At 28.6% G+C, this 23,681-nt stretch overlaps 1 protein-coding gene across 2 annotated transcripts in view; it reads left to right on the forward strand.

Annotated features, from left to right (window-relative positions):
* The window catches only part of LOC119687367 (E3 ubiquitin-protein ligase TRIM9), a 275,741-nt gene extending 252,615 nt beyond the window's left edge, over window positions 1–23,126 (forward strand). The window contains exons 5-10 of one of the 2 annotated variants that reach the window (XM_038101658.1): window positions 1,770–1,929; window positions 6,241–6,273; window positions 10,010–10,149; window positions 13,686–13,824; window positions 16,798–17,031; window positions 22,714–23,126. In XM_038101658.1, coding sequence (XP_037957586.1) covers window positions 1,770–1,929; window positions 6,241–6,273; window positions 10,010–10,149; window positions 13,686–13,824; window positions 16,798–17,031; window positions 22,714–23,003 — 996 coding nt within the window. In that variant the 3' untranslated portion in view covers window positions 23,004–23,126. The remainder of the gene's footprint in view (window positions 1–1,769; window positions 1,930–6,240; window positions 6,274–10,009; window positions 10,150–13,685; window positions 13,825–16,797; window positions 17,032–22,713) is intronic. The other variant, XM_038101659.1, reaches the window with a different exon arrangement.
* Window positions 23,127–23,681: the final 555 nt, after the last annotated feature.

A 23,681-nucleotide genomic window follows, 5' to 3' on the forward strand; every position in this document is an offset into this window, starting at 1 on the left:
AATTCATATAAACTTTATTTATAGTTAATAGTTGGTAATAAATTATAAACAACTAAGTTAGGTTAGCATTTGGCACCGATTCTAAGAAACTTTTTAAGTCTATTGGCTCATTATTGGTCCATATAACATTTCAAAAATTTAAAAATCACTTCGAACATTTGGCAAAGCCTTAAATACGCTTCAACGATAGGTCCTACAATTGGTGGAGATCATAAAAAATCGAAATCTCTAACATAGTCAGTCCGCATCGCGTATGCGCTAAGCAGTACTAAAACAAATGTGAGGCACTTTCATTGCCTCCCCCATAAATATGACAGATGTGATTAAACGGAATATAAAATCTTCCTTCATGGGTTCGTTATCGACTGTGACCCGTTACCAAATCTACCACAAGATTGATATTTTTACGAGATAAAGGCTATCAATTTGAATACAGATATCGTTGTAAAACTAAATCAAATAATAATAAAATAAATAATTTATCTTATAATTTATTTTATTACTTATTTTTAAAATCAAAATACATAGTTTCTTTCTGAATCATTGCAATACTTATCAAGACAACCTGAAAGTGTTTTAAATCGTAGACCGACATTTTTATCAACATATCGGTATAAATCTGTTTAGTCATATCTACCATATATCCACAAACCCCTTTTCTTTAATCACTTTATACCTATAAATTGTTAATGACTAAGCATACTGGTATTCATACCTTATTTAATTAGTTTGAAGCAGTAACCTGTTTGGGTATAGTCCACTATGCCATAGTTTCCATCACTTCAACTCATCATGAGTTTTATTATATTATTATTTTATTATATTATAGTTTTATATAGCTAATATCTTAGTTTGGAGATTGCTTCTTTAGATTTCAGCACAGAGCTGTTGATATTGACACATGTAATATATAATACCCTACATTGTGGCAAATATTGAAAGTAGGCCACCTCTCTCCCATATAATTTTGTTTATTTTGTTCAACCATAGAGTTATCTCCGGGTTTAAGATTAAGTTAGGATTCTGTGACAGTAAATCAAGTTAACCAACTCACAATTCCAAATTTTCTTTAACCATTGACCTGTCATCACGTCATCACAGATTTTGTCTTCGTAACGGTTGTGATCTCCAGTTATTGATTCCATTTAAGTTTTCTAATAACTATATCTTCTAAATTTTTTGATTTTAGTAGACAGTGATATGGGAATTATATAAATTTCAAACTAAAATATTTTCAGTTCGAATGTAATATACATTTGATTTTCAGAGCGTAGATTGAACATTACTTTGCACTGCTCTATCTAAAAAAACCTTTAATTTACCCGTTTAGTGTTATGTCAAATAATTTGATTATTAGCACAAATAATAGTTGTTATGATTAATCAGATGAGTTGTATTGAACCACAAAACTGCAAGCTTTAAAATGTCTTCAATCACAAAAGACTATCTCTGAAATAATATCACTATTAAACACAACCAATGGTGTACGTGATATAACTCTTAGAATCTTAAAATCGATTTTTGTACAGTTTTTAGAACGGATAAAGTTTACTTTATAATAATTATCACAGCGCCCTTACCAGTTTTATTGCATTGATTATATATATAATTGCAATTTAAGAAAGGCAATTATTAATATTTTTTCAAATTGTATAAATTCTGGTTCAGTACCATACAATTATATATGCATATAGTAATATACTTTTATATATTAAATAATGTTTTATTGGATTTCTTAAATATTTTTTCCTTTGCACCTACAATTACAGGTTGGCTCCATGTTAATCAATCGCGTTGCTAATACAGACATGACTTGGCATCAGGAAGTCACCAACGCAGCACCACGAGTTTCTCCAATTGTTGACTTGACTTTGGATGATGCACCATTATTGCGTGCCATTGATAATTTGAATTTCATACAAATGAAACGTAAGTAACGATATTATTTGTAAACGATTACTTAAAAACCTTACAACACTAATAAGCATTTCCTTAAGAAATTAATTAATTACTACATAAGAAACTATTAACCATTAACTATAATTCAAGTAGTTTAAGCTAATTAGTGTTACTCATTAATGAAATGCTGAATTGTTTTTAGTGTAAATATTTAACTACTAGCAAATGCACCACTATATAAAAAATTCAAAAGACTTAATTACCTAAGTAATTAACTAATTAAAAAGCCTTATGATATATTAGCAATTATATTTGTAGTTTGAGGTAGCACGTTTGAGGTAAAATATTGTAATTTAGATAAGTAATTCTATATTTTAATAGTAAAAATTGAAAGTGAATAAAGTTTTGAAAGTTAAAGTAAATAGAAAATAGATAAAAGTATATATGTAAACTATACATAGTTTGCGAGATGGTAGTCTCCGTTTAAAAAAGATCCCATCTTTTCTGTTTTAAAGAATCACTTTTAAGATATTAGTATTATATTAATTCCTTGCTAAATTCTATTATTTTATTGTTATATGGATTGACAAAAGTTAAGATATTCCAAATAATTATTGTGTTTGGAAACACTGCAAGAGATTTAGATGTCAAGTTTTAACGTGGTCTAATATAAAGTCTATTTATTGCAACCTAATAAGCAGTATATTCTATAAGCATTATTTGACTAATGAAAATATGGAATTTATGGCTGAAGTACTATAGAACCAAGATATGTCGCTAAATGAGGCAGTGTTGCGACTCCGATAAATCCAGTAACTAATATATTCTGTAAATATTATTTTATGGAATAAAATATTCTCTGTATGTATTTATTGGTATGCAAAGAATCCCAGAAATACTGTAGAACCAAGATATGTCGATAATTGCGGCTCCAATTTAAGTCAGTGTTCCCTCAGGGCGGCAATGCAATAAATAGTATGTTCTGCAAATATTACTTTGTTTTACAAGTTTTCGCAAAAGTACTATAAAACCCAGACAGATCAATAATTGAAGCAGTGTTATGGCGGCGACCTCTTTTGCCGCTTTTATGCACCGGATCTAAAATGAATCAAACGAATTCGCATCGATAACGCGACTGATATATTATCAAAATGCTCAAAATCTAAAATTTTGATTTCTCCATTTCTCGGCGCTCTTATTACTGCACAGTGTGGCATAAATAAGATCAGCCGATTTAAATTCGATGATTTCTGAACTCTAGTAGAGATATTTAAATGAAATATTAGCATATTTTTCCTTAAATGCAGTTTTTGAGATTTGCTTTCTTTGAACCCAAAGAATGACTTACCGCAACCCCTTCTATTTTGGATTGTGCATCAGAACATGATGTATGATAACTATATTGTTTTTCAACCGATTTGCTTGAAATTTAAAATATAAGTAAATTAATAGACCTATTCTGTGCACTTTATTAGCTTGTCAAACATTGACACTTGTTAAAATTGACTGCTGTAAAGGTTTTGGTGTTCTGTGACATAAATAAAAAGCTCTTTTCCTTGTTAGTTACCAATACTACAAATGCTGTTGACAACTAAAACAATATGCTCTTTTTAAGCATTTTTTATTAATTGCATTCATGACAAAGACAAATATTCTTGACTAAAATATACGCTCTTTACAAGCATATTTTTTATTGTTATTTGCATGCATAAAAAATGCTTGTGACAACTTAAAATATATGCTCTTTACAAGCATTTTTTACGAACAGTAACGAACAATTACGAACAATTTTCTATACAAGATGTGTCCAGAACATCAAAAAGCTTAATGCTATATAAAAATCAAAAATTTTATTAAAGAATTTGATAAATCTGTCAAGTGCACAGAATAGGTCCGTAAATATTTATAAAATAATTATTATTTTATAATAATATTTATGTTATTATGTCATCGATTATACCTTTTTTGTTAATGTATACAAAGTTTATTAAAGATCATATTACACATAATTTTTTAGAGATATCTACCAACAAGCTTTATAAATAGATTACTATAGATATTTTCTTGTTTGTTGTAAACCTTAAATATTGCAAAAACTCAATTTCGCTTAAGTGTCATGCAATTGCGAAAAACTTAAGAATTAACAATTGGACCACTCCCATTTTGTGCTGGAAGATATATGCATATATTATATATATATAGATATATACACATACTTTTATCATCATTATGGTTCATACCTTGTTTGGAGTGTAGATGTTGCAGTGGACGAAATTTCATCAAACTTTTTGAACCTTAATGTTATAGTACAAGTACTTAGTACACTAAAATTTCATTACCCTGCCTATTATAGTTTTTGAGGTAATTAAAAGAATTTACCATATATGAGCCCAAATTGGGAGTAGCTCCGGTAAGCCGATTAGTTTTCAATTCCTTACAAAAGAAAAGAAATCTGAAGAATTTATGTTTAAGGCAAATTGAATATTAAAATTTCATTTTAATATCTCTATTGGTGCCGGAAATGCAGAATTTTGATAGTTTAATTTCTCGCTTTGTAGCGCGATAAAAATCGTTTATTTATAAATAAAAAATAAATAAATATATTTCACTTAAGAAAAGAAAAGAATTTATTAGTCCCACAAAAATTTATTAATCACTTAAACCTTTGAACCATTTGAGTTAAAATTTCAATTTTAAATTTATCAACTGCAACTGAGCACATCACTTAAAAAAAAATCTTGTTATTAAAATTTCTAAATATAAAACAAATAAGTTTAATTGTATTTATAATAAAGATATATATATATATATATATATATATATACATAGGTATATAGTATGTTTGTGTATAGCGTAGATATATACATATTCAAAAATGCATAATCATAAATTTTTACCTACCGCAACTGTTAAACACAAAATAAAATTACAAATATCGCTTTCCATAAATATTTTCCACACGTCCATTTCCACACATAAGTCCATAAATATCAAAATTCTATTTAAGTATCCACCACATACATACAAGTACACTTCATCAAAATCCACTTAATACAATTGCAATTGAGCTCATTAGGCCTATGGCATGCGATAAACCATAAACCATGAATCAACCAACCAACCAACCAACCAACCAATCAACCATACCAATAAAAGCAACCTTCTCAAGAGGAGACTCAATGTATCGCTTATGCAATGAGCAAGCACCCTTTCGCTTCCTATGCTTAAACGGTTATTAGAAGAACCTAAACACACGTTTACAATCCACTAAAATCCACTAGAAACCACTTCACTCATATTACACACCACAACAACAGTGAAAAATGAAAAAAAAAATATAGAAAATTGAAAGTAAAAACAAAAAAAAAAACTATTTTAAGTGAAAATAAAAGTATTAGAAAATTTGTTACAAATTTGACAGAAAATATTGTTGGCAGCTCTCGCATCTGCGACACTACAAATCACAATAGAAATCCACTTAGAGAACACTTAGCACACAAAAACAAATTACAACAATTACAACAATCACAACAACAACAACAACAATAACTTCTCCTTTCAACACTTTCCCTTTTTCAATTGTTTTGAAAAAATTACAACAACAGAAACCGCATTGAATGATATTAAGTATGAGAAAAAAAAACAAAAAAAGCAAAAACAATACAAAATTGTGATTCGTAGATCGAAAACATTTTTGTGTTTAAAAAAAAAAATAAATATATCTATAAAAAAAAATAATGGTTTAATTACCAATTTTCACATACTGCGTTTTTTTTCATATATATTAAAATTAAATAAATAGCATATACATATATATATTTTATGAATAAATGTTATTAAATTTATATTAATGATAATTACCATAAATTCATAAATATTTTCTCTTTTTCTCTCTTCCATTACATTTCTTGATCTTTTTTGGTTTTTTTTTTTGTGTCAATTCGACTACTTACAAATAAATGCTGCCTTTTGCTAATGATTGAAAATCGTCCGCAAAAACAAAAAAAAATTGACTAAAATTAAATTAAATTGTAAACATTAAACGTTTAAATGAACTCAACTCAACTCAACTTAACTCAAATCAATTTAAAATCAATTCAAAAATGAACAATTTAATTGTAACAAAAACGAAAAAAAAATATACAAAAAAAAATAATAATTAAAACTGAAATTGAAACAACAACAACAATTAAAAAACCATCAATGCTTTGTGCATACGCATTTGGGTCCATTGCACACAAATAAAATCATAATGTTTTCACATATATACGTCTATTCGTGTGCGTGTGTGTGTGTGTATGCGTCGCTTTATGTGCATAACAAAAATTTAATACGAATTAGCTGTCAAAGAAGGAGATGAGAGATTACCAGCAGGTGAGATGCTAAATGGAACAACAACCACAATCACAACCAATACAACAACAACAAATGCACCTAACCTTACCTCATCATGTATGCAACAAAATTTTCCTTTCAATTATGCTTTTGCTTTTAATATTGTTTTTGTTTCCTGTGTATTGTCATTATTTTTTTTTACTTATTTACATAAAGCTTTCATTAAAAACAAAAAGCATATGTACTCTTACACACAAGTGGCACATATTTTTATGTTAATATTTAACTCTTTTTAATTACTTATTAAATATTATAAAAAAATTTATATTGCAATATTATTAATTATTAATATTGGTGTTTTTAAAAGGGTTCACAATTTTAATTTATTTCTCTGTGGTGTTTGGTCAAATACTAACATACAAACTATATGTAATTTCTATGGGAAAAGGTCTTATATTACTACCATATAACAGAATAAATTTAACAAAAACGTACTTTAACAGAAACCTGATTTAACAGAAACTTGATTTAACTTGAATATGGATCATTATGTTATTAGCAGAAAGATTTTTGACCTGAACACTGTCGAATTGGTTGAACTTTTTTTATAAGATCCTTTTTTTAAATAAAAATATCCTTGTGTTTATAAGAAATATATAAATTTGTTCTTAGGAGATACGAATCCATAGGATTTCGAGTATATTTTTTATTTTTTTATATTTTCTTCAGTTTGATTCAACTAAAATTTAACGTATATATATAAGCGTAGTGTGTGTTATAGTTCTTTCACATAACCTGAGATATGGGTATTTGAAAACAGGTTTAAAGTGAAAAACTTCTTAAAACACCATAGGTGCCCATAACTTCTAGAGAAATAATTTAAAAATTTCTTCCTGAGACAAGGGTACTTTTATTTTAAAAAGGGAGTACATTAAAAAAAATTTTGAACAAATCGGATGTGATGAAATCAAAAGTCGATTTGCTTGTAAAAGAATGACCTCGCATATAATAGTATTAATAATACTCATATTATCTTTAAAGTGTTTTTGGTTCCCTAAACTACAGGTTTTAAAGCATTAGATGAAATTTATATCATTTGATGATTAACATATAGTACAGATAGAATTATGATACTTAGTAATGATTATAAAGTTAATGAATATAAGACTGATATAATAAAATATTAAGCAGAATGAAAGTCCATAGTACATGTTTGTAAGGATATAGTAAAATTTTCATGAAAATCTATTGACTATCTGCTCGGAAACTTCAATTTTTTGATTTTGATGAATATTTTTGATAGCATTTTTAATAATAGCACAGAATAAGTGCATCAAATGACATTATATTAAATAATTATCAAATAAAGAAATCTGACGAAACCTGGAACCCGTTCCAAGCCTCCTAACAGATAGATATTTTTCATAAAAAGACATTATGTTATTTATTAGGTTTAACAACTAATAATAATTTGTTTATTTATTATTTTAATTCGATGTTTATTCAATGTTACGCGAAGATTACTAGAATAAAAAATAATTTAATATAAAAGAGAAGAACATCTATCTAATAACTGAGAAATCATTGTCATATATTTTTTTTTGTGTAAAGTTCATAGACAAAAAAATTCGTAGTTTCAAGTAAAACATAAGAAATCTATGATAATTCTTAATCAAGGGGTATATTAAGAAAATATATATTTTATAATATTAAAGTTGGTCTTATCGAGATTGTTGTGGTTAAATATCCTACAATATACGTTCTTAGTTACTTATTCCTTGACCTACACTAACCAGCCCATCAGTGGCTCGCTGGCGCCAATTGAAAGTACCATATATATTACTGTGTTTCTATAATCTATTAGACAAATTGAATATAACTATAATATAATATATAATATAATATGGTATATATTTTGCAAATATTATATTTTACTCGAAAGTGTATATTGAAGTGTTTGAATTAAAATACTTTTGAGCTGACAAATTTTTTATGATAATAAATTTTTGCAGAATATCAATTCATTTACAATAAATATAATATTTATTATACCAATTCCCAATTTTGCAACTCTCATAATCTTCAAATAGTTTTTAAAGGGTTTAAATTGCAACTTTTTATTATTTCTATGAAAAATTTAGTATAATGACATATTTATGTTTAATTCCAATTCATTTACAACAAATATAATATATAATATATTATACCACTTATATTTTATTGGAAAGTTTTTATGATTCTCACAAACTTTAAATAACCTATAATGCCTATGAAAACTCATAAGCTGATAAGTTAAAGAATCATCCAAGCGTCATATGCTTAATTCGCTTTCCACACTAAAATGAAGTGCAGTTCCTTAAAGGTCACATTTCACAGCTGCTCTTTAATATTAAATAGATATGAAAGCGCCATTTTGTTGCCATTAACTTAACGCACTTTGGCTTTAACGCCATTTTAAAAGTGGCGCTGCTCCGCACTTCTCAACACTGAGTTCATCATCTTTTTCATTATCTTCTTTTTTTGTTTGGCGAAGTCCTGTTTGGCATAATTCCAAAATGGCGCTACAAATTGTATGTTTATTTCATATTTTATACGGCAAACTTTTGCGAGGAATTCATTAAATAATTTTCCACTTATACACTTGAAAAAAAATTGCTTTTGTGACTTTAATATACTCTCAGCTGTGGTCATGAAATGTCATTTGTAAGAATGTCCTTAATTTATTTATGCGACTGCTGTGTACGTTTTTGTTGGCCCAAATGATTTTAATTTCATCATTTACATATTTTTGAAGTATTTTCTTTTATTTCCATTCATTTTATTTTTATTATTTCATTTATTTATTTTTTTTTTTAACTTTTAACTAAAACTTGACATTTGACACTTAATTTCTGTCGCACGTCGTTGGGTTTACTGCCTTTTAAGGCACTCCAAAAACAGGAATTTTAAGTAGATTTTTAATAGTCCCTTTGGTTGTGTTTTTCATTAAAATTTCTTTGTATTTCTCTGAATTTTGCCTTAATTTTAATTAAATTTTCATAGCATTTACTTTAGTTTACTTTACAACACTCTTAGTCATTATTTTAGCATAAAATTTTGGTATCATTTTTACATGAACTCACTTAAGCATAATTTAACTACTAACCTCATTTGGTCCTATTACATACATTTACACATTCACTCACACCATTACATACTTACGCACACCTTTACACATTTACACTAGAGTTTTTTGAAAAGTCATTACAAGTAGATTTTGTACGTCCTATTATTTTTGAATCCTTTTTTTTTTTTTGTTATTTCTTCAGTAAATTTTATGCCAATAATGCATAAAAAATCAAACCACACGGAATTCCTTGAAACGCCCTAACAGCCCATAACCACCTAACCCACAAAGCCAGTCATACCAATGTTTCCCTCCGAATTCGTGTAATTGTTATTTACCAACTCAGTAGGTGGTTTTCCGGTACCGTTTTATTGTGTCTCTCCCACATTCCCTCCGTTACTTACGCTGCTTCATTTTAGTTTATTTGTTTTATTCCTTGTGTAATGTTCTTCTTTTAATAATTTTCTTTTTGTTTTCTTCTTTTTTTTCATTTGCTGTTTGTTTATTTTCTTTGCTCGGTTTTTAATATAATTTATTGTTTGGCTCATAATAATTAAAGTATCATTCCAGCAATTCTAATTTGTAAAATATGCTAACGATATTGTTTTCTTCCGTTTCCGTTTCTTTGCTATTCTTACAAACCAACCGACAATAAAAAAAACATTGTAGCGCCATTGACGCCTACAATTATACCAGAAGATTGCTCGGCCGAGAATAATTCCGTTACTGTGGCGTGGCAGGCGCCAAATCACTCGTTCGTCGTTGGATACGTACTTGAATTGGACGATGGCAATGGCGGTGAATTCAGGGTGAGTAAACCTATTTGAATATTAAATATTGAAGTATTTTTACTATAACTAAAATTATATTCGGTCATTGCTTTAATATGTAAGCATATGTGTGTTATGGTTTATATGGGTTTCCGGCATGGACTTGAAAAAAAATCGTTCACTAATGTGTATAATTTGAAAATATCTAATGTCAGTGGTTTTTACTTGCAAGATTAAGTTTACGAAATAGCACATAAAAATCTCATATTACGTTATGAACAGTGATAACTATATACTGACATGGATAGAGTGGATTAAAGACATTCAGTATAATTATATTTGTTAATTTGGGATACTGATAAGAGGAGCCAACAACACACAAACCCAACCTCTTTTTAAACTATTAGTGAATGCATTGAAAAATAAAAGTTTTTCTGTGATAAACATATTCCTAAGTCACTGGTTTATGTGCGAACTTTATATATCCAAATCAAAACCGACCAATGCCATTATGTTATTAGAATACAAAAAGCTTTTGCCTAAGAAAAACATATGTCTTAATATATTCTCTCATTAGAACTAACATACATTTTGTCTAAAAATGTAGAAAGTCATATCCGATTTTTCAGTTTATATGGCAGTAATCTATTGAAGCTGCCATAGCTTGTGGTTGCATTTTATAAATTAGGCTTGAGTTCCAAATTCCAAAGTACATTCATCAGAAAATAAAAAAAGGTTATTTTTAACAAAAACATATATCTAAATCGGCAGTTTATATAGTAATTTGGATATAATGATCCAACTTAGACCAGTAGAATGAACAATGCGAATGACTTTTGAAAAAAATGTGTGCAAAGTTGGAACTAAAAATGTGAGAAAGAGGCTTGATTGAGTTCAATTCGTCGGTCTAATCAAGAATATATATACCTTATGGGTTCTACAATATTCCCTTTCATGCGTTGCAAAACTCTTGACATTCCTTATGCACCTCCTCTCCCTTTTTTTAGGTAAAGGATATAACAAAATCTGTAAAACTGTTTTTGAGATATTACCGAAAAGCAGCTTTCTTTCTTCTAAGCAAGATAACATGTCAGTTTTGGAGTCGTATATCTATTTCTACTAAATCAATTTTAAAGCTAAACCAAAAAAAAAAAAAGAATAATTAAACTTATTATTAAATTAGAGCAAATAGTTATGCTAGTTTATATCTTTCTATACTTCGGTTAGCCACCAATGTAAATGTGTCTTGGGCAGGGGAGTGAGTCTGAAGTAGAACTTTCTTTTTATATAATAAATTAATTATATTCTCCATATTTTGAAGAATTATCTTATGACTGCTCATATTTTCTTTTATGTACTTCCTTTATTAAGCGCAAGTTTTTTAGTGCTACTTTCTAAGAATTTACATAAATATTTTTTTGCTAAATCGGGATTAAAGAATAATTCCATTAATCCATATGTTACCGTGAGTAAAGAATAAATTTATTAAAGGACTTGTAAAAAAAAATACAGCAATTTATATTAAACTGATAATCTTTTTACTTAAAACCATATCATTTTGCGAACACATATATTTCCTAGCGTTCATTTGTTTCTGAATGCATTCCGTCAGTCAAATTTATATTAAAGTCAAACATATTTCAATACTAAAGTATTTATTAGTTAAGAAAAAAAAAATTCAACATAATGAGAATTATAAAAAAATATAAATTAAGTAGTTTTGGTAATAATATGAGCAACGAATGAGTTGTTCATAGTTAGTTCCGCGAACTAATTGAAGGACTCACAAAAAGGCTATAATTGAGTTGCTCATATTATTACTAAAACTGTACTAAATACATTATTTTTAAAATTCTCATTATGTTAATTTTTTTTTTCTTATATAAGTATAGTGAATATTACAATACTGAAGTGTATTTAGCATTGATATAGATTTGATTGAATGATAACACATGTACCGTTAGTAAGATTGCACATTACTACTGATGAATTGTATTTAGCATTATGGTAATAAAAATTTGATTGGAAGATTGCATTTGTACCGTAAACGAATTTACTGAGGAATACATGTTCTCATTGATTATTTACGGAAAGGTTTTATATAAAAATGATATCAGTTCAATATGAGTTGCTGTTTTTTTTTTAGAAGTCCTTTAATAAATTCATATTTTAGAGACATAATGGATGGATTATTGGAATTATACTTGTATATTTATTGACTCAAAAAAACATGTAATCTATGTAATTTTTAAAAAAGTTGACGCTACTAAAGCTGTTGATTAATAAAAAAATATAATATTTTTATATAATTTTTTTATAATAACATATAATTAATTTCAAGAATCGACACATCAACTCAAGCAAATGACTTTATCAGCACCCAAAATATTAAATTCATAGATCATCTAACTGTAGTTCTAATATGGAACCCAATGCCTTTTTATCGCTCTAGCACAACAGAGGCAAAGTCGTCCGTCTATACGAAGTCGTCTCAAGCAGTACGAAAGAATCTAAGAAATAAAAAATAATTAAAAGCTCAATGGCAAATAATAAAAGTGAAAGATACTTTTCTTATATATAGTGAATAAAAATTTTATTGTATTATATATTCTTCATATTCTTTAGCCATTATAGAGTAAAAGTGCGTAATAGCACTAACTCAAGAAAAAGAAGAATCAAGAAGATCAAGAATTAAGTCTAGTTCAATTTTATATGACATCCTTCTGGCAGTTGTATTATTCCACGCTTATAAAACTTTAGTTGTTTCCTGCCAAAAACTGATTTAAGTGATTTTTAAACTCCTCATTTAAAGGAAAATTTTAAGGTCTAAAAAATTAGAGAAACTAGAGAATATGATAGGTATGGCAGTATATCCACACATTATATGAAAAAGAGACAAACATAAATAACCAAACTTGTATGGGTTCTTGCATGATCTCTGTTGAACACTACGTCTTCTCTATTGATCAATACTTTCTTTTCTATTTAATTGAATCATTCAGTTTCAGTTGATGGCACTATACTTGTTTAATTGTTCCGTAAGAGGTCAAAAACAACTAATCTTTGAAATTCTACTAAACAAATTGCCTCAGTTTTCGAACTGCTTTGAATCTATTTATTTATATTCATAAACTCTTGCGTTCAACATTATGTCTGACAACCCATTTCTCGGTCCCGGTGATAACATATATTACAAATCCAAAACACAAACGTTACGACAGTCCCCACGAGTGATCCCATGCGATCCCAAGACAATCCCCAGGAGTGCACCTATACATAATACCGCGGATCTGTACACTCAGATGTCTAGTTGCTGTTGATGTTTACAGAGATATACACCGCAACAATATTCTATTTAAAAGACTGGTTCTAATTATTGCCATATAGGTATATTGAATGTATAGCCGTGTGTGACATATGCCATTCTGTGCCTATACCTTTCTTGCATGAAGAATGTGCCATGTAGGTTTATAATTTAAGTAATTTTTTAATATAACAATATATTTTTTTAAATTCCGTATATATACCATAAAATTATTTTTAATAATATTTTTATCTTTCTTTCAATCCTATAGGAGGTTTATTGCGGCAAAGAAACAATTTGCACCGTTGACGGACTGCACTTCAATTCAATGTATAATGCGCGCGTCAAGGCTTTCAATAGCGCCGGTGAGGGTGAATACTCTGAACTAATTGGACTACAAACAGCAGAAGGTGAGTTTTATTCCATTGCTATACAGATCCATACAGATACAAAACTAAACTCTATAAAACTGGAGTTCTAAGAGTTGGAGAAAGAAAACAACATAAACAAAAGCAACGACAATTTGAATACGAGAAAATAAATTTTTATTTAACACAAAAAAAAATCCTTATCTTATCACCTTTGTTAGAACACAAGTAAAAACTTGTGTACTGCAGTAAACTCCCCGCAGGACTTCATTTTCCTGGTATACATGAAATAGGCTCAGGACTCAGAGTTAGTGTGTTTGCTCTTTTACTTGATTTAAATCATTTTTTTCTTGCCCAAGCAGTTAAGGCTGCAACATTGGCAAGTGTTTACTATCGTTTTAACCCGCACGCTACTTGTGGGTACCTTAAGCCCCTCAAGTGGGCGCGGGCATAGTGCAAGTATTTTGATTGAGTGTGACTGACTGACTGAGAACTTTGCATGCTAAGCAGCCATTGACCTCTTTTTACTGTTTCCGCTTTACTGGCGCTAACTGAAAGGAGGTTTCCAGCTACTTTTAGTCGAGGGAGTTGCAGTAATTGCTTAAGTTGTTGTGGTTGTTGTTTTTGTTTTTGCTGTTTGTTGTTGTTTTTGTTGTTGTTTTACTAGTACTAGAAGAGGTTGTTGTGTCTCTAGTTGTTTTGTCTCTTATGTTGACGGTAACGTTTCTAATCAAAAAGTGGAATTTTCTCTTGATTGATGTTTTGCACTATTTAGCGCGTAAAGCCTTAAGCTGGCAAATCCTAGTCACTTCGATTCGGCTTCCAACTCTGTTGTTGATGCTTCTTGACAGTTTGTTATGTGGGTACTGGAATTGGGTGGCCCAACGTTTATGTTAAAATGTATGTGAAAGGAAAAGTTATACAATTTTCACAATTTAGCAACCTTAATTAAAGTTTTTTCTCCATTCCATTATATTCAACTGTGTGTGAACTCAAGTTCTATGATGGGTTTGAAAATTTTGTAATTAAAAAATTAAATTTCCTAAAATTTTCAGAATTTCCAAATCGTTATGCTACTTAAATATATCAAAATATTATTTATTAAAAACACAAAATTTTAAGATCCTTAATAATAGAATGTATTGATGAAATAGGACTCAAGTTTTGCAGAAAAATGCATAATTTTATAACTAAAAAATTAATTTCTTGAAATTTTTAAAATTTTGAAATGATTCCTGAAATTTGTTAAAACATGTTATTGAAATTATTTATGAAAACCAATATCAACCATCAAGAAAACATTTGAAGACCTTAAAATGTACACTTTAATCTCCAATGAATTTATTATAAACTTAATGCATAGAAGAACTCGTTTTTCAAAAATGTTTAGATGATACTCCTATAATCTTATAGATAGTCATGATTGTCTATTCTATTTTAAAGAAAAAAGTTTAGTGGTTCAATTAGTTAAGTAGTATACAGTAATATATAGAGATAGGCCATCCAATGAAAATTGTAAGGTAGCCGACGGTCGGGATGGACTGTCTTGACACTTTGCTGAGTGACTGATGAAGAAATGAGAAAAGTTATATAAGTTAACACTTACGGCTTCTCAAATTAGGCCCCTGCGCTTGGTTTCATTAACGGCAGAACCATATGATATTATTCGAACGCCTGATTGCTACCAAATGGAACAACTTGTTTGTCTGGATAAATCACATTTGACTTTCGTAGCCCTCAACTCAATAAAAATAAGCTCGTTCATGTAACTAAAAAAACTGCCACTTTATTTTAAAAATAATTAACTTATATACGCTATTGAATTTACCAAACTGATCATGGATGTCTCACCCCTTTTACTCCCAAGAAAGAAACTATATCCAAAGGTATAGCTTCAATTGGTACTAGTGGAGTTCCTTGACATATCAGTGAGATTCCCGCATCAAACTGATACGTATGTTGGGTACAGCGTGGTATTAAGCTGTAATCCGGCAATCTGTTACAAATAATAGTTAAACTAGTAATAGTACAACACGCTTTGCACATTCGGTAGTAAAAACGGAAGTAAAAAACAACTTTATTAATATGTTACTATGACATTATACATTATTTACGCACAGTTGCATCTCGAAAAATTATATCTATAACATAGGTGTACTTCTATAAATAATATTCCTTTAACATAATCACGTTAAAAAACGATATACTCAATCAGATCTCAATTAGATCAATACTCAATACTCAAAACCTCAATCTATACAATAAGACTATTTCTATCTCTAAGACTGGTCTCTATCTAATAATGCTAAGTACATACAATCAATCAAATTACTATTTAAAAGCACTTTTTACATCCATGGATTCGTATTAATTTATTTGCTTAATTTTAATAGATCTATGCTCTTTTTACTTTTAATTTTAGTAATTTGTGAGTGCCAATTGATTTTAGTAGACTATTCTTTGGACTTCCAACTTCAGAGTCAATCAACGAAGTGTGGGAAAGTAACACAGTATGTTGAGTGACTAAAAGGCTTATTCGATTTTGTGTAATCCAAGGCTTTATTTACTTGCTTAAGTTTAAAGATCATAGTCACTTACTTCCTAAAGCATAGAATGCAAATGTTAAGAGTGAGTCCCATTTAAAGTATTAAAGAAACTTTTTAGGAACTTTATGATAGATGATTTTAGATTGAGATTTTCTTCTATACAAATATTAATAGCACGGTAAGGCTGTTCTTTAATGATATATACATAAAATAAAAATAAAAAAAAATGACTTATGAAATTATTCACATCCTCTACTATGCGATAACCTATGTTCCTCATGGCATGAAAGAAGCTTTTGCATTGTTGTAACGTCAAAATTATACGATTACGTTTGTTCCTTCTGCACTTTTATGTATATTAAAGTATTTTATTTTGTTTATTTTTTACTGCTTTTAATATTTATAAAGTTTTTCCCACATTTTCCGTAACAATTGTAAAACAAAATATTTTTCATGTCCTTATTTGCAGTTGCTTGGTTTACATTTGATCCTGTTTTAAGTGGTGGCGCTGGTTCCGGTCTCATTTTCAGCAACAACAATTCGACCGTATCAGTTGAGGGCTGGGAGCATCGTGTTGCTTTGGGCTCTGTTGGCTTCTCACGTGGCGTACATTACTGGGAATTTACGATTGATAACTACACGGCGGACACGGATCCGGCATTTGGTGTTGCACGCATTGATGTCAATCGCAATAAAATGCTCGGTAAGTAACATCCAATGAAAAATACAAGCCTCAGAGGCAATGCTTTTAGCACTAAGTCCGGAGTTAAGTGCTTTGCAATACTTTTTATGGGATTGCATCGGTGCCAAATACAAAACTTACTTTGGATTTTATTTTTACACTGCGAAAAACTGATTTTCTCAACATTTTTTCATTTACTTTATTGAAAATCACTACGGACAACATGTACATTTTCCTGATAGTTTAAAATAACATTTTATATTCTAAAAGTTTTTCTGAGATTAAAAGAGTGCTGTGCATTTTCCGCATTGTGACGAAACACTAAATCTTTAGTTTATAAAAATATGTAACAATATAAGTAAACCTTATATTATGTATTCGATATATAACGTAAATATTTAAAACGTTTAAATTATTTATTTCGTGAATATTCATTTTTAAAACAAGATATAACATAATTCAGAATTTTACTAGGTATGCAATTCTTCATATATATGTATATATACTATTGTAAAGATGTAGCCTTTGACAAGTAAATTTCAAATGTTACTGTAATAAATGTATTTACGACTCATCAAACTTTGAAATTTCTGTGAAATTTACAACATAATTCCCCACCTTTAATCATGAAAGTATATCGCTACCTCAAACAAAGTAACATTTTAACATTGTTACAGAATTCTTAACTCTCTTACTTCAATCTCTTAACTTAATTAACTCTCTTTTATCGATATTTTCGGAAAAACAGTATCGGTGACAGTAGAAATGACATATTTGAAGCGGAGCTAATATAATAGCAGCAGTCAATGTAAAGACATATCTTTGATCTACCCGCAATTGCTTTAATTTCAACTACAGTCAATATAACCCTACTTTTGAGAAGCCAACCCTAAACGTCAGAACAGTTGATACTGTAACAGTAACATATCAGTAGAGGGCAACAGAAGGAGATGGATCGTTTCCCTCTTGACAATATAATCTACTTATTATATACTGTTAAATCACTGACACAGTCCTAGCCAATCCTGGCAAGACTAGTTGTCATTAAGTTACACTTAACCGAACATTATTATTTTAAAAAGAAGAAATAAGAAAAACATTTTAAATGTTTCTTTATAAAAATGTATGTTTTAATCATTGTTGGTTGTAAATGTTTTGGATACCCGAATTCAATGATTACAGTTGATAACATCAACATAGTTTATTACATCATTTTGAAGTAAAGTTAAGATTAGTACAGACAAATGATACTAGTTTACGCACATATTTGCTGGTAGCTCCTTTAACGATTATAATTACGCCATAATATCTCAAATAATAGATTAATAACTAAAATCAATATCTCTGCTCGGTATTCCTGCTAAATTAATACGACTCTCCAAAATGATGTTAGTCTGTATCCGTAACTACAACAATGTAAGATTGAGTCTCCACGAACCGCACGAGGTTTCAGACAAAGTTGCTACTAGAAGCAATATGCATCATATCTGATGCCGGCTTATAGCTTGCAACTATGGATTTGAATCTCTCAAGGATTTCATCTTCCCTAGTATCGTTGTAACGTGCAACAACGATGTTAGACCAGAGATCAGACGAAGTATTACTATTACTAATGGGTGCTACAATTGGCTTAATACGCAATTGAAGTATAGTGCTCTATCAAAACAGACAAAATATACGTTCCATATGTTGCTCATCCTACCTGTGTTTCTGTATGGAGCAGAAGGATAACCGTTATCACATTATTATGGCGGAACACTGAAAGTTTTCAAGACAAAAGTTTTTCATAAGATCTTTGGCGACTACTATCACAAGTAGATCTTCTTTCTGGTGGAGTAATTAAGTTGAGAGAGCACTAACCGCAGAAAAGACGTCTGGAGAGAAGTGTTAAGTCAGATCGAACCCTAGTAAAGGGTTGTAATGACCCCTTATACTTCTTCACTACTTTTTTTTTTATGGAATGAAGAATAAACACTTCAAGTGAGAACACTAAGAAATGAAACAACCTATATACTACAGCTAATAATATTTTAGTAGGACTAGGAGGAATCAGTATTTTCCAGTAGAGTAAAGTAAAAATTGTAATAAAAAACTAAACTATTTATATATTTCTAAATAATTTGGAGAAATTTGAAAATATTTGTATTTCCATTTTTCTTTAAATTTTTATTTTATAAACGCAAATTACCACGAAATAATTTAAAATCACACGTTAAGTGCCAGGACAAATGTCAATTCCCACAACCTGCGACGCAACAGATAACAAAGTAACCGAAGCTTTTGCCACGATTCGCCACGGTTCGCCACTCTCCACAGCACATAAAGTTTGAAAACAGATTTAGTGGAAATTAAAATTACAAACGCTGGTCTCAATGTCAAAGAAACTGTAGGGAGGGGCGCGACAGAAATAAGCACAAAAACAAAGAAAACATTAAAAACGTAAAAAACAACAATAAAATAAGAAACAGAACAGAGAAAAGGAATTACTTATGATATGAAACTTAACATAAATGAGCAAAAACTTATGCAACTACTGTCAATAGCAACCGTGAAGAGCCACTTACATATGTAGAACAACAACAGCAACAAAGTTTGTTCTTAACATAGAAATGTTAATGGATTAAAACTTTGTTGTAATGCATTGTCGCACCGCGCTGTAGTGCTACTGAAATTTTAATACAAAAACTTATGCACAGAAATGAAATGAAAAACTGGTGAACATTGTTAAAATTGGGATAAATTATTTGTGATGTTATTTTTCCTTTGACCGAAAACAATAACAACGTTTTCACCTGCTAACAGTTAAAAACATAGTTGGCCCTGTTAACTTAGCATTACAACTAGTGCTGCTTCTCTCGCTAAAATACCAACACAAATAGAATGGCATTAAAATTAAACTCCATTACACATACATATACAAATAAGCTTAACAGAAAACTTTTGTTCAGGTATTGTTTGGCTCGTAGCATTTAGTTTGTGTTGTTGTTTCATTTTCATTTAAATTTTAATTTTAATTATTGTGCTCTTGCGATTTTTTGATATCAACAACAACAACAACATAAATGTTTTGTTAGGACTTTATGCGTTAAATTGTTGTTGTTATTTCAATGCATTTTTTTTGTTATTTACCTAATTGTGTGGTTATGTCTTTTATTGCTTAATGGCTCTGAAGCTTTCAATCAATTTTAACCCAAACAAATAAACATTTTTAAATAAAATGAAATAAAAATAAATTAGCAAAATAAAATATATTTAAATATATTAGAGCAGCAATTTTTTAAACTGTATTACAATTACTTAGCAATCTTTTCATTGTTCTCTACGCATTTTCGCAATTTTATTGTTACTGCAGCTTTGGCTCAATGCATTATTGTTTGTGAGTTTAATGTCGAAGTGGGCGTCATCACGCCTTATTACCTTAGACTTCTACTCTATAAATATTTTGTTTTTAACTTTTATTTCTTACTCCGCAACACACTCCACCGCTGCTCACAATTTTTAATGAAAAAGTTTTTCATTAGCTACCATTCGATTGTGTCACCTTCCTTTCTACTCTCAACTATTTGTACAAAGTTTGTACCGTGTTTTAAGTGCTGCAGCTCTTTAGCACTTGAGCTGTTGATACGTTACGTTTATACATTACAGAGCAGTTTGGGTTGGGGTGGGGCGTGTTAGTCTGATTGGGTGCGAATTATTGGTTTTTAGCTTCTTTCTATGCATGAAGCACACTTATGTCCCAAGTGCTGCTTGCATGCATTACATTACAAAATTATTGGCAGCATCATTGTCACTTCGGTGTGTCGATTCAATACCACTCCATTCCATTATTTTTGTCCTTGCGTTTACGGTTTATTGTTGCTGCTTTTCATTTCTTTGTTCTTTGGTTTTTCTTTTTGTTCTTGTGTTTTTCTTGATATCGTGTATTGTTTTCTATTTACTTTAACTACTTTACTATTTGTTTGCTTGTGTGTGGGGAAAAATAGCGATACTTTAGCTATTGTATAAAACTTTTTAAAAGCTTCTATCTTATAACTGCAAATATTTTTGTGTGCTCTTGTGCTTTTTTTTTGTTCTTTTTTTTGACTCTGTTTCAAAAGTTTTTTGTTTCATTAATTTTTGTTTCTTTTTTGGTTTTTTTTGTAAATATTCTCGACATACCATACAATATGTTGTGTTTCTTTTTTGTTTTAAGAAAATGACTGTCTTATATCAACACCTGCGCTTGCTTCATTGTGATGTGCTTTAATCTTTAAGAATAAATTATGTTTGCTAAATAGAAAAGTCTTTAGCGTATTACACTCAGTATTGGATAAAATTCAATATTACACACACAAAGTTTACTTGTGTAGTCAGGAAGAGGAAGTCTTTTGTAACACTATTGAAACAGCAGATTGAAATAATTTTGAATTGAAACTATAATGAAACAATTCATTCGTATTAAAAAGTAATATGAACATATTTAAATTTTAATTATTTTTCCTTACTCAAATCAAAATTAAAAAACGTAATATTTTATTAAAGAAATTAATTACTTAAAAAGCAATATGAAAATATTTGAATTCTAATTGTATTCGTATTATTTAAAAAAATTATAAAATTTTAAATTTAATTAAAGAAATTAATTATTTAATAAATAATGTGAACATATTTAAATTTAAATTATTTCTGTTCAATCAAACCTAACTTTAAAAACTTTAAAATTAATTAAAGAAATTAATTAATTAAAAAGTAAGATGAAAATATTATAATTTAAATTGCTTTCTTTTAATTGAAAAAAATTAAAAAACTTTAAATTTAGTTAAAGAAATTAATTAATTAATAAATAACATGAACATATTTAAATTAAAATTGTTTTTGTTCAATCAAACTAAATTAAAATACGTAATATTTTTCGTAAAATTGTTTTCATTTAATTGAAAAAAAAATTAAAAATTTAAATTTAATTAAAGAAATTAATTAATTAAAAAGAAATATGAAAAATTTAAATTTAAATTGTATTCATTTTATTTAAAAAAATTAAAAACTTTTAATTTAATTAAAAAAATTGATTAATTAATAAACAATATGAACATACTTAAATTCAAATTATTTTTGTATAATCAAACCAAATTTAAAAACCGTACAATTTAAGTAAAGAAATTAGTTAATTAAAAAGTAATTTGAAAATATTTTAATATAATATGCTTTCTTTTAACTGAAAAAAAATTAAAAAACTTGAATTTAATTAAAGTAATTAATTAATTATAATGTAACATGTATATATTAAAATTTAAATCGTTACAAATGTTAATTTTTTTTTGTCGAGAATAAGGCGTCTTATCGCCATAAGAGACTCTTTAGAAGTTAAAAGAGTTCAAATAGAAATTAGAAAGACAACAACAAAAATTTAGTTAATTAATTGAAATTTGGCTAATCGTACAACGCTTTTCGATTATTACTCATCATCAGAGGTCTTAGGAAATATTCGAATTTTTTAATTAATTTATAGTCCGTATATAATTTGTTTGGACTGCAAGCTTAGACTTTTCGCTTATAAACTGCAACTTTGTTTGGAAACACAAGTTCAACGAATTGGAAGTTAATTTACTAGAAACATTTCTGGATGTTAAACACTTTGAACCGAAATGTTCTGGACATTCATATATTTTTTTATTATTATTTTATTGTGTTTTAACTAATTTTTTGTTTTTGTTGGTTTTGCAGGTAAGGATGAAAAATCATTTGCTATGTATATTGACCGTCAGCGTTCTTGGTTCCAACATAATTCTGTACATGAGCGCCGCGTTGAGGGTGGCATTAGCACTGGCAGCACCATTGGCGTTTTACTTGACTTGGAGCGACACACCCTGAGTTTTCTGGTTAATGAAATGCCACAAGGCTCAGTGGCATTCCGTGATCTCTATGGTGTTTTCTATCCAGCGGTAAGCATTAATCGCGGTGTAACATTGACTTTACACACAGCATTGGATGCACCAAAAATGGATTATTATTAAGTAGGAAACGATCAGTTAAATCCCAAAAATAATATAAAATAATTTGATACACACAGTAAAGCTTGAAAAATTCATTCCTTTACACTGAAAAAAAAAATATATTTTCAACACATTTATTGAAATAAATCATTTGATTAATTTGTAAATATGAACACAATGGCTTAAATTTTTATAAGAATTATTAATGTTTGTAATGCTAATAATATATATATATGTATTTTATATTAAGTTGTTCATTATATCGTAGTAAGCTTATTAGTTATAACTATATAATATATAATAATGATAAAAATGGAAATAGATATATGTTAGAAATGGAAATGGACATAAATGGTACATACCATTTGATAAAACTTTTTATGCTATTCATTCTAGTTGTTAGTAAATGTAGTACATATCCTTAAAATCCTTTTGCAATTTCCATTAAGTATATTTAATACATATGTACACATAAGATGCGTTTACTCTATAGAAATGAGTTATGGTATATGTAAACATATAAGTAAATGTAAACATAAAATAAATATTCACATACATGTGGCATCTCTATAGCACTTCAATAATATTAAAAATTACATAAATATAATCATAAATTATAATAAAAAACAAAAATCTTTTAAAAATAATATTATTATTATCAATAATTGAAAAAAATTAATCATATTAAGCAAGTTAATT

Source organism: Teleopsis dalmanni, chromosome X (assembly GCF_002237135.1).
Source record: "Teleopsis dalmanni isolate 2A chromosome X, ASM223713v2, whole genome shotgun sequence".
In the NCBI taxonomy this organism is placed as follows: domain Eukaryota; kingdom Metazoa; phylum Arthropoda; class Insecta; order Diptera; family Diopsidae; genus Teleopsis; species Teleopsis dalmanni.